This window comes from Sarcophilus harrisii, chromosome 1 (genome assembly GCF_902635505.1).
Source record: "Sarcophilus harrisii chromosome 1, mSarHar1.11, whole genome shotgun sequence".
In the NCBI taxonomy this organism is placed as follows: domain Eukaryota; kingdom Metazoa; phylum Chordata; class Mammalia; order Dasyuromorphia; family Dasyuridae; genus Sarcophilus; species Sarcophilus harrisii.
Window position 1 is genome coordinate 231759696 of NC_045426.1, and position 12964 is coordinate 231772659.

The 12964-nt window shown below is 39.9% G+C and overlaps 1 protein-coding gene across 9 annotated transcripts in view; it reads left to right on the plus strand.

The window, feature by feature from the left end:
* Window positions 1-10619: 10619 nt before the first annotated feature.
* Window positions 10620-12964, plus strand: part of MPRIP (myosin phosphatase Rho interacting protein) — a 223608-nt gene continuing 221263 nt past the window's right edge. For 3 of the 9 annotated variants that reach the window (XM_031938247.1, XM_031938244.1, XM_031938238.1), the window contains exon 1: window positions 10625-11886. In XM_031938247.1, the coding sequence (XP_031794107.1) occupies window positions 11767-11886 (120 nt within the window). In that variant the 5' untranslated portion in view covers window positions 10625-11766. Of the gene's footprint in view, window positions 11887-12964 lie in introns of all 9 variants that reach the window. The other 6 variants (XM_012542817.3, XM_012542816.3, XM_031938253.1 and 3 more) reach the window with 5 other exon arrangements.

Here is a 12964-nt window from a genome sequence, read left to right on the forward strand (position 1 = left end):
AGTCCCTATAGATATCCCTCTTCAGATGGATCCAGGCATTTGCTATTTCTCTTATCTGTGACAGAACAATAAACCTTATTCTTTCCAGTGGCAGGCTTTAATTCTCCTACACAGAGACAGTCACTAGATAAACATGATAGAGTATCTATGGTGGGTTTGCCAAGCCATGCATGTGATACCTACCTATATCAGGTATTTAGAGGCAAGCATGTATGACTAGATCCCAATGGCCAGCCAAGTTTGGGGAAGCAAAAGGTTGGGATTAATCAAACCAGATAGGGGCCCGAGCTGTATGTTGTGTGTATGTTTGAGGTGGGGAGGAAGGAGGACTCTCAACAGTGATTATATAGGTTGAGGCTTATCAAACATACTGAATGAAGGCTTGTCAATGTGGAAAGAAAGGGAGTTGTACTGCCCAGCCATTGCTAAACAAATTCTTTCATGGCTGGGAAGAGATATCAGGAACTTAAAACTCTAGATCTTTCTCTGTAGAGCTAGGCTTGGAAGGGAACCTTTAGAGTCCACTTGCTTTGTTCATTCCTTGCCTTTGAACCAGATTATATTGATGTTATCTCAGAGGACCTGTGGGATTGTCTAAATGTAGCTCTTTTCCCAAGATCCTTTAAGATTCAACAAGCAGAACCAGGGATTTCACACCAGGGATCCCACAATCTCAAATTCCAAAGCTTTCAGTGGTACCATGTAGCTCAATTATACAGATCTTACAGTTAGAAGATTCTGTTAAAAGTTTAAGATTAATAAATTTTTCATCTTTTTGTTTATTTGTTTGTTTGATTTTTCTTTCTTGTGGTTTTTTCCCCTTTTGGTCTGATTTTTCTTTCTTTTTAAAAATTTAATAATAAAAAAATTTAAAATAATATTTTATTTTTCCAAATACATGCAACATTCACTTTTGCAAAATCTTGTATTCCAGATTTTCTTCCTTCTCCCTTCCCCCAAGACAGCAAAAAATCCAATAAACATGTACAATTCTTCTAAACATATTTCCATATTCATCATGCTGCACAAGAAAAATCAGGTCAAAAGAAAAAAACATAAAAAGAAAAAAACAATAATAAACAACAACAAGGTGAAAATACTATGCTTTGATCCATATTCAGTCTCGGTAGTTTTCTCTCTGAATGAGGATGGCACTTTCTATTCCAACTCTATTGGAACTGGCTTGAATCATCTCATTGAAGAGTCGAGTCCCTCACATTTGATCATCATATAATCTTGTTACTGTATACCATATTCTCTTGGTTCTGCTCACTTCACTCAGCATCAGGTCATGTAAGTCTTTCCAGGCTTTTCTGAAATCAGCCTGCTCATCATTTCTAAAATAATAATATTCTATTATATTCATATATTCAACTTATTCAGCCATTTCCCAACTGATGGGCATTCACTCAATTTCCAGTTTCTGGGGACTACAAAAAGGGCTGCTACAAACATTTTTGTACATTTGGTCCTTTTCCCTCTTTCATGATTTCTTTGGGATATTCACCCCAGTAGAGACACTGTTGGATCAAAAGGTATGCACTGTTTTATAGTTCTTTGGGTGTTCTTGCACAACATGACAAATATGAAAATATGTTTAAAAGGATTGCACATATTTAACCTATATCAGATTGTTTGCTATCTTGGGGAGATGGAAAGTAAGGAAGGAAGGGAGAAAAATTTAGAACAAAAGTTTTACAAAAATAAATATTAAAAAACTATCTTTATATGTATTTGAAAAATTAAATACTGTTGGGGAAAAAAAAGTTCAAACTTATAACTCTTGAATGAAACAAGTCCAAACCCTTTTTAGTATTTTAGTATTGGATATATGGGATTCTATCCTCTTATTTTCTCTAAACTTTTTCTTCCTCCTACTCCTACCAGCTTTTAGAATGTTATTAGCATTTGGTATATGGTATGGTTATTAGAAAATGTGATAATATAGCTGCAACATGTAAAAATACAGAAAGTCAGAAGTATAAAGTCAAAATATATTTTTATACTTGGTGATTTTTTTAATTGTAAAGATATACTGATGGGGAGGGATGATGAAAAATATATTGGAAAATGTAGTTTGAGAATAAAAAAGGAAAAAATGAAGTTTGCTGATTATTTAGAAATTTCATGTCAGTAATATATCAGGAACACTTTCTTCAAGAAAAGGGCTAGTAGGTGTTCAAAATAATAAACATTAAATGAGTCAGGGTTATAATGGGAAGAACATGGAATGTAAAGCCCAATCCTAACTTTGGTAGTATCTGCTTGATTTTGAACAAGGTATTTGATCTCTCTGATTTTTAGATTCCTCATCTGTAAAATGAGACAGTTGTAATAGATGATCTCTAAGGAGCTTTCTAGCTCTAAATGGACACCACCACAAAAAAATGAAAATGGCTTTATCTTAAAAATTTATAGTGTAGTCATTTCAAAATCAGTCTGTGCCAGCAGATCATTGGACTGCTTAGGTTAAGGAATGAAATAAACACCAAATAAGAATGTAAAAAAGATAAGACAAAAGATAATGTATGATGACAACTCCAAACTTGCCTATTTGAACAAGTTAACTATGAAAAATGAGAAACTGATAAAAATTTAAAATATCGATGCTGATTGTTACCATGTTCTAGAAAAGTTTAACATATAAAACAAGTCACCATAACAAAGCCTAGAACATTTGTTCTCTTTACCAAATGAAGAAACATGGCAGCCAACACATATTCAGAGTACAAATTCTTTTAATATAGTTCTTACATGACAGAAAAGCTTTAAAGTATTTGTAGTATATTGTTCTTCATGGTTATAAATTTTTTAAAATAACCTCATTATCTTTAATGAAAATAATAAAAAATAAAACAAAAGCATTTTGAAAAACAAACACTTAAAAGCTGTTAAGTATAATGGAGGGACTAGCCAACTAGTTCTTAGAACATAAGCCATATGCACATGAAAACTTGGTTAGCTTTTCTGGAAACATTAAAAAAAAGAAACCTTCCTCACTTCTAGCCCCAATATCAAAGCACTTACAAGTATCTAGTGACCATTTTCTGTTAACTTTCTTACAAAATAACTAAAAGATTTTTAATTGGCTGTTGAACTAGAACTGATACAGATGTATCATGTGCATACAGATGATTTCTCTGTCTGTCTGTTGGTCTCTCTTTGTCTCTGTCTCTCTAAGTCTCTATCTCTGTCTTTCTCTTTTCCTCCCTCCTTGGCTGTTTTGTTTCTATGAAGTCATGATACCTCTGTTTCTTCTTGGTCTTGAATGAATGCATACCAGAAAAAGAAGGGACTAGATTACGAACATTCAAATTCTAGAGATCAGAAGATCAGAGATCTAACAACAAGGATTGGTAACAAAGTCTGCTGGCAGCTGTATGATCTCAGTCAGATGAGGAGCCAGCCTCCTGCCTGAATAAATCTGGCAGTCAAGACACCATATCTGACAAGCAAAAAAACCGCTAATCCATCAGCCTTGCCACACACCTGGAAGTACAGTTGGTGGGGTGAACGTTTGGTAGCAACCACTAAGTTTGAGCTTCCTTTTCACAAGGACCAAAGTCCTAGAGCAGAAAATGTGCTCCTATTTTGGAAGCATTTCAGTATTCACTATACTTTCTCAGTAAATATATAGTCTTGTTTTTTAAAAATTATATTAATTGGTTGTTTACTATTAGGGAGATATTAACTGGTCAAATGATGTTGGGAGAATGTACCTGATGGAGGCTCATAAGTGATAGTACTAGAAAATCTTCTAACCCCTCAGTGTTACTTGTAAAATTCTGAGGTAAAAGGTAGGCATCATACTCTGGGAACCGAAATCTCTGTTAGTTGAGAGAGTGATTCCAGAATATGCAATAAAAGTTTTAATTATTATTACTGTTATTGTTATTCATGATAGGGTATATAACAACAGACCAAAAAATCCATAAATCAAATAGCAAAGTTTTTAATGAGGGCTGAATGTAAAGCAAATATCAAGGGAAAATTTCTCCCTACACAAAGGGGTAAAATTTCCCATGGATTGCCACACTATCAGTGAGAGCAGGAATATTCTCTGAACAACTCACGCTAAGGGTTGTGTCTGGCAGTTAATTATCCTGAGCTCAGATAAGCTTCAAGGAGGCACTTAGTAACTCTAGAGAGGATGGGACAGAACTAGTGACTTTTGCTGGCCATTCCTGCCACTGCCTATGCCAGATTGTTTTCCCTCTAACACTTATTTGCAAAATATTATGTGAAAGGATTACCAGAGATGAACAAAAATATGCAAAAGAAATTCATGCTGGATGTAACAAATTCAAAGGTAAATAAGGATTGATTTTCAAAATCTTTCAAAGATGGGAAGATTCCAAAAGAATGGAAAAGATCCCAGGTGGCATTATTATGGAAATGAATCAAACTATTATTAACTACTAATCCATATACCTGGCATCTTATCTCTAGAAAATCTTTATGAGAATACTTTGTATGAAAAAAAAGAAGGCTCTTGAAAATGATTTTCTACACTAGACCACATGTTTATACAATTAACTAAGAGATATAAAAAATAGAAGACTACTGTTTTCCTTGTTTGTTGATTACAAAATAGCATTTAACCCAGGAGGGTAAAATGCAGCTTTGAAAGCTGTATCAACTTTTTTTCTTTTGCATGTGTTAATAATAGTTCACATCTGTTTAATATTTTGAAGTTCCTAAAGCATTTTCCTCACAACAACTACATCATATTGCCTCTCTTTGTTAAAATGATATATGATTCTTTGATAAATGTAACCACAGAGGTAGCGTTCTCAAATGATCCTTTGAGTATCAAGATCAAGTTAGGCAAAAAACCAAAACAAAACAGGGAGATAGATACTTGCCAAAGGTTTTTACCAGTGTCATGGAAGATGTCCTGTACAATGTCCAAAAAGAAAAGGAATTTCTATAGACAATGAAATTTTTCAGATGGTCCTGGTGTGACCTACCTGTAGAATACTATAAGGGTCCCTTAATGAGATGAAGAATCACTCAAAAGAAATGTTAGCGATCCATACAAGAAGAACCACATGGATCAAAAATGTATATTGTCCAAACTACAATATGCGTATTCAACTTATTCAATTATTCCATCAACACATATTATGTACCAATTACTAGAATTAAATATTTGGACTGAATCTGGGGAAATACATGGTGTTTTCAATAATCCCAAATTGGTCACAGGTCAACAAAGACCATCTTTTAAATATTAATACTCTCCTGGTGGTGCTAAATGGTTTATGAATCATGGAACAAGATAATTTGAAAATAACTAAAATTTCACACAGCCAATTAGGGCAACAAAACCACAAGGACTATAGCATTTTATTTTCAATAACATGCTGTCAAAAATAACTTGCATTAGAAATGGTGTAAAAGGTATCATTGAGAATTAACACCTCTGGTGTGAAGGGTTGTTGAGCCTTTTTCAGGGCTGCTCATCCACCTTTGGTATTCACTTTCATCCAATTCTCACCCGTGGCTCTAAGAATTTATAGCAAAAGCAGTAGCCACACTCCAGGAAATCATCTTGGCAGATGCACTAAACCAGATTGATGGTAATAAAACCAAGAATTCAAATTATCATAAGGACTTATCTTTTAATAAAGTTAGTAGGAAAACTAAAAGGTGGCTAGGCAGAAAACAGATTTAAATCAGTTATCTTACACCACATACCATAATAAGGTATAAATTGATCATGTAAAGAATGTATGGGGATACGCAGTGTTTTGCTCATCTATGTTATATATGTCCACATATGTGTATCTAGATGTGACTCACAGGGAGTCAAGAATAGACATCTCTAGAATCTCCTCCCTCCCACTCTTCTCCAAGTTCTTCTCCAGTTATTTTTGCCCTCCTGAGACACAGTGGGTACTAGACTAGAATTAATCTATTTACTCCCTTAAAAACTGTTAGTCTTTGAGAAGTAATTTCTAAGTGAAAGCATACATACATGATTTGACTCACTTTCTCACTAAATAACATTTCTACAATGAATACATGTAGAGAACCTTTAATGAAACCATTTTTGTAAATAGATAGCCAGAATAAAAAATATACATGTGAGAATATATCAGATGATATGATGGAATGAGGTTTCCTATTGGCAGTGAGATAACTTAATTCAACCAAGGGAGAGAGCCTTAGATCTCAGTCAGGATGGTAGTGGGAAGAGTTCCCATTGTCTCCAGTGTAGTTAATTGGGGATAGGACCATGATTAAGGTACAGATCCTCTACATACCAGCTTCTTCCCGCAGTCTTTATCTCCCTTTGGAGACCTCTTATATACATTAATAACCATGTCATATAAAAAGAACTAGAGGAAGACTGCCATTTAAAAAAAAAAATTAGTTTCTCTGTGGATCTATATAGTTGAAAAACAGGGATAAGAATCATTAAATACATACATACCGTGTATAAGATATACTTGTTATAAGACTGGCCGTGGCTTTCACCTTACTATATCATGTGTGTTGCAATGAAAGAATCTAGGTTGGACCATTATCCTGGTTTTGTATACTGTCACACCATTCTTTTTGGAATTTCCTTTTCAATTTAAGATTAGATTTTTTTTTTTCCTACCCAGAGGTACAATTTCCTGAAAGCTTACCATTAAATTAAAAAAAAGAAAAAGAGGGAGATTGGTGGTGGTAAATGGGTGAGTTTCCTCTATTTCCCATTACATTTCCTAGAATTTGGAGAAGGAAATAGTTTCCATTATAGAGATTTATAACTAATGTGTATTAAGAGACTTTTTAACTAGCTGAGACCTTGGATCAGAAAATCTCTGATAGTTGTGTGTGGTAGCATACTCTCAGAATCCCTGCTACCGGGGAGCCTGAGGCTATTGGACTGCTTGAGTTTAGGAGTGTGAACTGCAGTGGGCCAAGTCAAAGTCTGCTCTAAATTTGGCACCAAAGTAGTGAGCCCCCATGATTAAGGAGTTGCTAAGGAGAAGCAAACTGGCTTAGGCTAGAAACAGAGCAAAGCTACTATGTTGATCAACAAGGGGATCAGGACTGTGAGTGGCTATTGTATTTCCAGTAATGGGAGAAATAAAGAGAGAAGGAAGGAGGAAGAGAAGAAGGGAAGGAGGAGGGAGGGAAAAAAGAGAGACAGAGAAGAGGAAGAGAGAGAGAGAGAGAGAAGGAGGGAAGGAGGAGAGAGAGAAATCTTTGACAGAAAGGCGTGCCAGTATTATGCTAATTTGTTGCCTAGATCTCTGTCCAAGTAATAGGGTTCTGCTAAGAAACCTTGATGTGCAAGGAATTCACAAGATAACAGATCAATGAAGTCTCTACTTCATGTCAACTTGTGGAGAGGGGAGGTAATGTTTTAAGTTGACAGATACTGCCTTCTAGTTAGCCTGTAGTCTAAATCCAGAGTTTGTAGAAAGTTCAGGTTGTATATCACAATCTCCTATGTATACTTTCTATTCTCTGCAATTATGTCATATTCATCTTCTCCCCACCTCTGTTTGGAATATACTTGGTTGAATTCCTTGAATGACTCCTTGACAGAATACCAATTCTACCAACATCATGTAGCCCATATAAACGCTGGGAATTCTTATCCCAATTTTCTCTCCACACTCACAGACAAATAATATGTTTTTGAGTAAGGCTGTATGTCTCCCTGAGAGTTCTAAAAAAAAAACCCTGAGTAGTTAAAGTACTTTAATGTAATCCAACCCCTACCATTGTGCTTCTCCAAATACTATCTATCAGTTGAGAATTATTTTAGTCATCCAGATTTTCAAGAGCAATATTTACAGAGGTGATATTGTAAGAAAGATGGATATAAACATCTTTTCAAAAGTTTATGAATAATATCCCATAAATACATAGAGATTTTAGGGGATAGCATGCTTAAGTTTAAAGACCACATATGGTAGAGGGTTAACTCAGTTTCTAGAAATCCTTTTCTTCCATTCATAGAATGTCTAAGAAATTCCCTTAGATTCTTAGCTACATTTTTAAAGGTCTAAATCTAGCTTATCTCTAGTTTTCAGTGCAGACACAATTAATTTGAAGATGAGGCAAAGACATTGCTGGTAAAGAGGGAAATCCAACATCCCCTGCACGCTTTGAAGTTCATTAGATCTTCTTTGGATCAAAGGCAGGGGACTACTTCCCCTGGAACTTTTAAAAAGAGCCAGACCTGAGTGAGCAGAATCATCTCAGGGATTTGGGGGCAAATTAATCCTAGTAGTCCAGAGTTGAATTAGTTGTAGAGACTCATAGGGTGTACCAACAGTAGACTGTGGTAGCCAGCTTGACCTACCAAAAAGCTCAGGATTAGGGCCATAGGATTAGGATCAACATACAAGTCTATGTTGATAGTTATCCACAAGATTAGGAAATCATGGTAGGAATGCCAGAACTATTTAATGAAAAGACTTAGTTGTCATTACTTGGGGAAAAAAATGAAGGAGATGATTATTTATATAGAGATGAAACACATTGATGATTGTGTGTGTTTCACAACCACATGCAAACTATATTTCATCAATGTCAATGTAGTATTGATGTACAGATTGGCCGCAATGTTCTGCATATGCTAATCATATATTTTTGCTTTGTGATGTTTATTCTAGTATTTATTGCCCTGTATATATAATTGTGGAATGTATATAATATGTTTGTACTATAATATTTATTTATATGATTCCATTATGGCAACCATGCATTATATATGGTATCAAACATGCATTATATATTATATCTACAAGGTTGTCTTTCAGACTATGAATAGCATATATTAGGTACTTGGATCAAACCTGTATAACCAATAACTTAGTGTACGCCAAATGATTTGCAAGGACTGAATATATTTCATCAAGGAAGAGAATACCGAGGGAGAATACTCCCTCCCCCTCCTCTCTTTTAGACTTTGTCCATATTTCAACCAATGAAGTTAACCTGAGTGACCTATTTGAAGATTTTAAAGGGTGGAAAAGTGAGAATGGCTTAATCATAGCTTGTAACAGAGTCTTAGGGTTAGTATAAAGACTGGACACAAAAAACTCCTGGATGAAGAAACTCCCTTCACTAATGCAGGTCAGCATCTTCTCTGCAACTTAGCATTCTAGAGAGTTACCTAGACACAATCTTCATCCTTAATGGTCTACAAAATTCCCTAGTGTAGTCAGAACCAGATTAAAATATAATTATGAAAATTTTAATGAAGTAAATAAAAATTACAATATTGCATAGACAATATTGATTTGTGGCTTTCTAAGTCAAAATAGACCTGCAGGACCATATTTATTTGAGTTTGACCAAAATGAGAGGCTAATTGATTTGCCCTGCGTTATACAGCTGATTCGCCTGTTAGAGGCAGAATTTGTCTGGTTCCAAAAAGCAGGATGGGAAAGCAAGAGAGTTGGATTAAATGACCTTTGAGATCCCTTCCATTTGAATATCTATGATCCTATAGCTCCATCTGTGAGCCTATAATAACCCAACTCCTCAGAGGAATTTCATACTTCTCCAAGAGGTGCAAGAAATTCTTCCAAACAATCTGGCGAAATTAGAGGGCAGGAGCCAAACCTGATCGAGCAGAATCGCTCCTGACACACGAGGGGAAATGAGTTCCAGCGTCAGGAACTGAGATGCCCGAGGAGCAGGCCCAGGGGACCCAGTAGGGAGCCCAGCATGAGGACACCCCATAGGAGAGCTTGCAGCATCAGCTTGAGTTGCCTTGTCCCCAAGTGTCCCCAAGTGCCCATCTCCTTGTCTAGTTTATAAAGCGTTCATTCTGGTGTATTTGCAGGAGTGCATTCAGCTTTACGGGAGGGATGTCGTCATTGTTGTTATTGTTGTTAAACTACCATTCATGCTGTGCTATTTCAGAAAATGCCTTTGTTGGGAGTTACTTTGTATCCACTGGCTGACCGTAGATGGAGGGAGGCCCTTAGCGTTAGTTTTAAGAGTACTAAGAACGTGAGGTGAGGCGGAGAAGGGCTCAATCTATACATGCATTTCCCCCTGGAGTTCAGGGGAGTGCCTTGAGCAGGTTGCACATGATCCTGTCCGGGAACTTTTGCGGGGCAGCAAAGACACGGCGTTCTTCTGTACAGCGCGACTTTCCCCAGCGCAGAGCCCGGGACACAGCAGGGGCTCGGTGACTGTTTGCTGAATGATTAATGCAGCGCTCATGACATGCCATGCCTTTTACCTTCCCACCCTGATGGAGTATGCAGTGGGGTGGGGAAGTTGCAAACGTTCCTCTCAAGAACACAGTTTCCCTTCTTTCCCTAGGCTTGCCCCGCTCCGGTCCTTGGCTCCCGACCCACTCCCAACAGCTGTCAGGAAAGAAGGCAGGACTCACTCACCAATCCACCGAGCCTGAGTGTCCCATTCCGGCACCCCCACCTTTTCTTTTCTTTTTCTTTTTTTTTTTTTTTAAAGTTACCTACCTCTTGAGCGCTTTCACTCGGTTTCTTTCCTCTCCACCCCCCCGTCTTGGTTCCCATTGGTCAAAGGGTTCCTTTGTTAGCAAGCAAGGGCCACCCTCATTGGTCAGATCGGGCTGTCCATCGGAGAAGGGGCGAGGCTCCATTTACCCCCGGCCCTTACTGCCTCCCCCCCCCTTCTAACTCCCTCCCTCCTTTTCTAACGCTGACCCCTCCCCCACTCCCACCCTCTCTCGCCCGATCCCAGGAACGCGCGAGACGCCAGGCTACCATTTGCAACTGCCCGGGAGTGCAGAGGGGAGCGGCGGCGGGTGCCAGCGGGGAGGACTCTTTCCCCGGGAGCCATGCAGTGATTCTCCCTGGATAACCCGGGACTCGCAGACGGGTCGGAGCGAGGAGTCGTAGCTTCAGAGGATGCGTCCATGGGCCAGCTAAAACCCGGAGGCGGCCGCGGAGGTGGCTGTGCGAGCGGAGAAGCCCCGGGAAGCTGCGGCTGGGGATCGTGGCTTAATTGAGGGGGGACCCCCCGGAACCGGCATTTTTTTCACCTGCAGCGCTGCCCTTGCTGGGAAGGTGGGGGGGGGTTTGGGAGGGGGGAGGGTGGGAGTTGTATTTCTCCGTCCCGTTCAGCCTCTGCCGGCGGGCCCTCGGACCCCGTTCCTCCGGGCTGCTTCCCATCTGGATTTTTCTGCATGGAAAATCCCCGGCCCTGAAATACGGACGGGCCCAGTGCCCGCAGCCGCCTTGCATTCGTGCCTTATCCGGGGGACTGTCCCCACCCCCAAGGCTTGCCTCCACCGGGTCGCGGAGGGAGAGGCGTTACGGCCGCGTCCCTGGAATCCCTCCCTGCCTGGAGTGGTGTAGGTCAGCCTGGTTGCTTTTCACGGGACAAGAGACATGGGTTTGCACGTTTCTTTCGGTGACTGATCCAGTGCCTAGGTCGAGCCCACATTTTATGTCTTTGGCTTTGCCCCCCCCTTACCCCCTCCTCGCGCCTTCGGAAATTGGGATGCCCCCAAAGTGAGTGGAGACCGGTTTGAGACGTCCAGCCCTTGGATTGCCACAGCCCGCAGCCGATCCGAGGATATTATTGCACAACCCGACTGAGAGGAAACCGTGCTGGGCTCTCTCGGGCCCCTCCCCGCCTCCGTCTCCCTCTCCTTCCCTCTGGAGTCCCCATCGCCTGCCCGCGGGGCTCCTTGGATGATCTTCCTGGGAAAGAGAACCCGCCAGGGCGAGGGTCAGGGCGCCGGGGCATTCTCCGTCCCCTCTTCCTTCCAGTAAAGAGGACAGCTCTAGAGATTGGCCGGACACCCGAAAAATGTCCGCGAAGGAGAACCCTTGCCGGAAATTTCAGGCCAACATCTTCAACAAAAGCAAGTGTCAGAATTGCTTCAAGCCCCGGGAATCTCATTTGCTCAATGATGAAGATTTAAACCAGGTGAGTCTTTAGGCTTTCCTTAATTTTCTATCAGAGGTGAGGAGGTCAGCCCCCCAATTCCCCAATTCCTCCCCCCAATTACCCCCCCTCCGCCCAGGTCTGTGATCTCAGCCGCTGCCCTTGCACATGTTCTTTCCCTTATGATGGCTTTCTTTTCCGTCTCTAATTTGCAAGCGAGGTTTTCATGGACTCGGCTCCCTGGCTGTCAGCGTTTGGCTTTTATTTATTTATTTATTTTTATTTTTCCCATCCTGCCTAGCTTTGGGCCTTCTCCATTATTTTATCCACACGCTTATCGTGTTCCCCTCCCTGCCCCCCCTCCCTGTGGCGTGGATCTTTAAAGCTCAACCTAAGCGATGGAGAAGCCCTTGGACTTGATATGTGAAGAGGCTTAAAAAGGGGTCATGGATTTGATTTGCTTTAATTTAATTTGTGAAAGGGGAGGGAAAGCAAAGCCCACCATGGCAGAGCTTGGGGAAAAAGGAGGCCAGTGGATGAGGGGGTTGTGTTTTTGCAAAATGGCTTTGGGATTTTCCCTAAGAGGGGAAAAGAGTGAATTAAAAGAAAAAAAAATGCCAACAAGAACCCAAAGTCGTTACATATCTATATCTCTATCGCCAAGCAACCGAGGAAAATGTCTTAATTGTAATTAACTGCATCTCTGCTCTCGGAGGAAGTTTACATTCTCAGATGTCTTATTTAATTTTTTAAAAAATCAGTTTAAAAAACTGAGTAGATTGTTCTGAGTATTACCGCCGTCTGTATGTAAATAAACCGGCCAGGCCGTGGCATTCACAGCTGTTAGTAAACACAGATTTGGGGGGAGGTTGGGGGAAGGGGAAATAGAGAGCAAATGGTGATACTGGAGCACCCCCACCCATCCCAAGTTCTAATGGCCTGGTTACAATCCTATTATGGAAAAGATGTCAGACATTGCTGGGGGAGGTAATGAAATCTCAAGGCTAATATGGAAAAAAATGTAACAGAAAAAATATGCGTTTGTGGGGGAAAGAGGAGGAGCGGGAAGTGTAATTGATAGACAGGGTCTGGACAAAGGGAGAATCCTGAAGTATGCTGA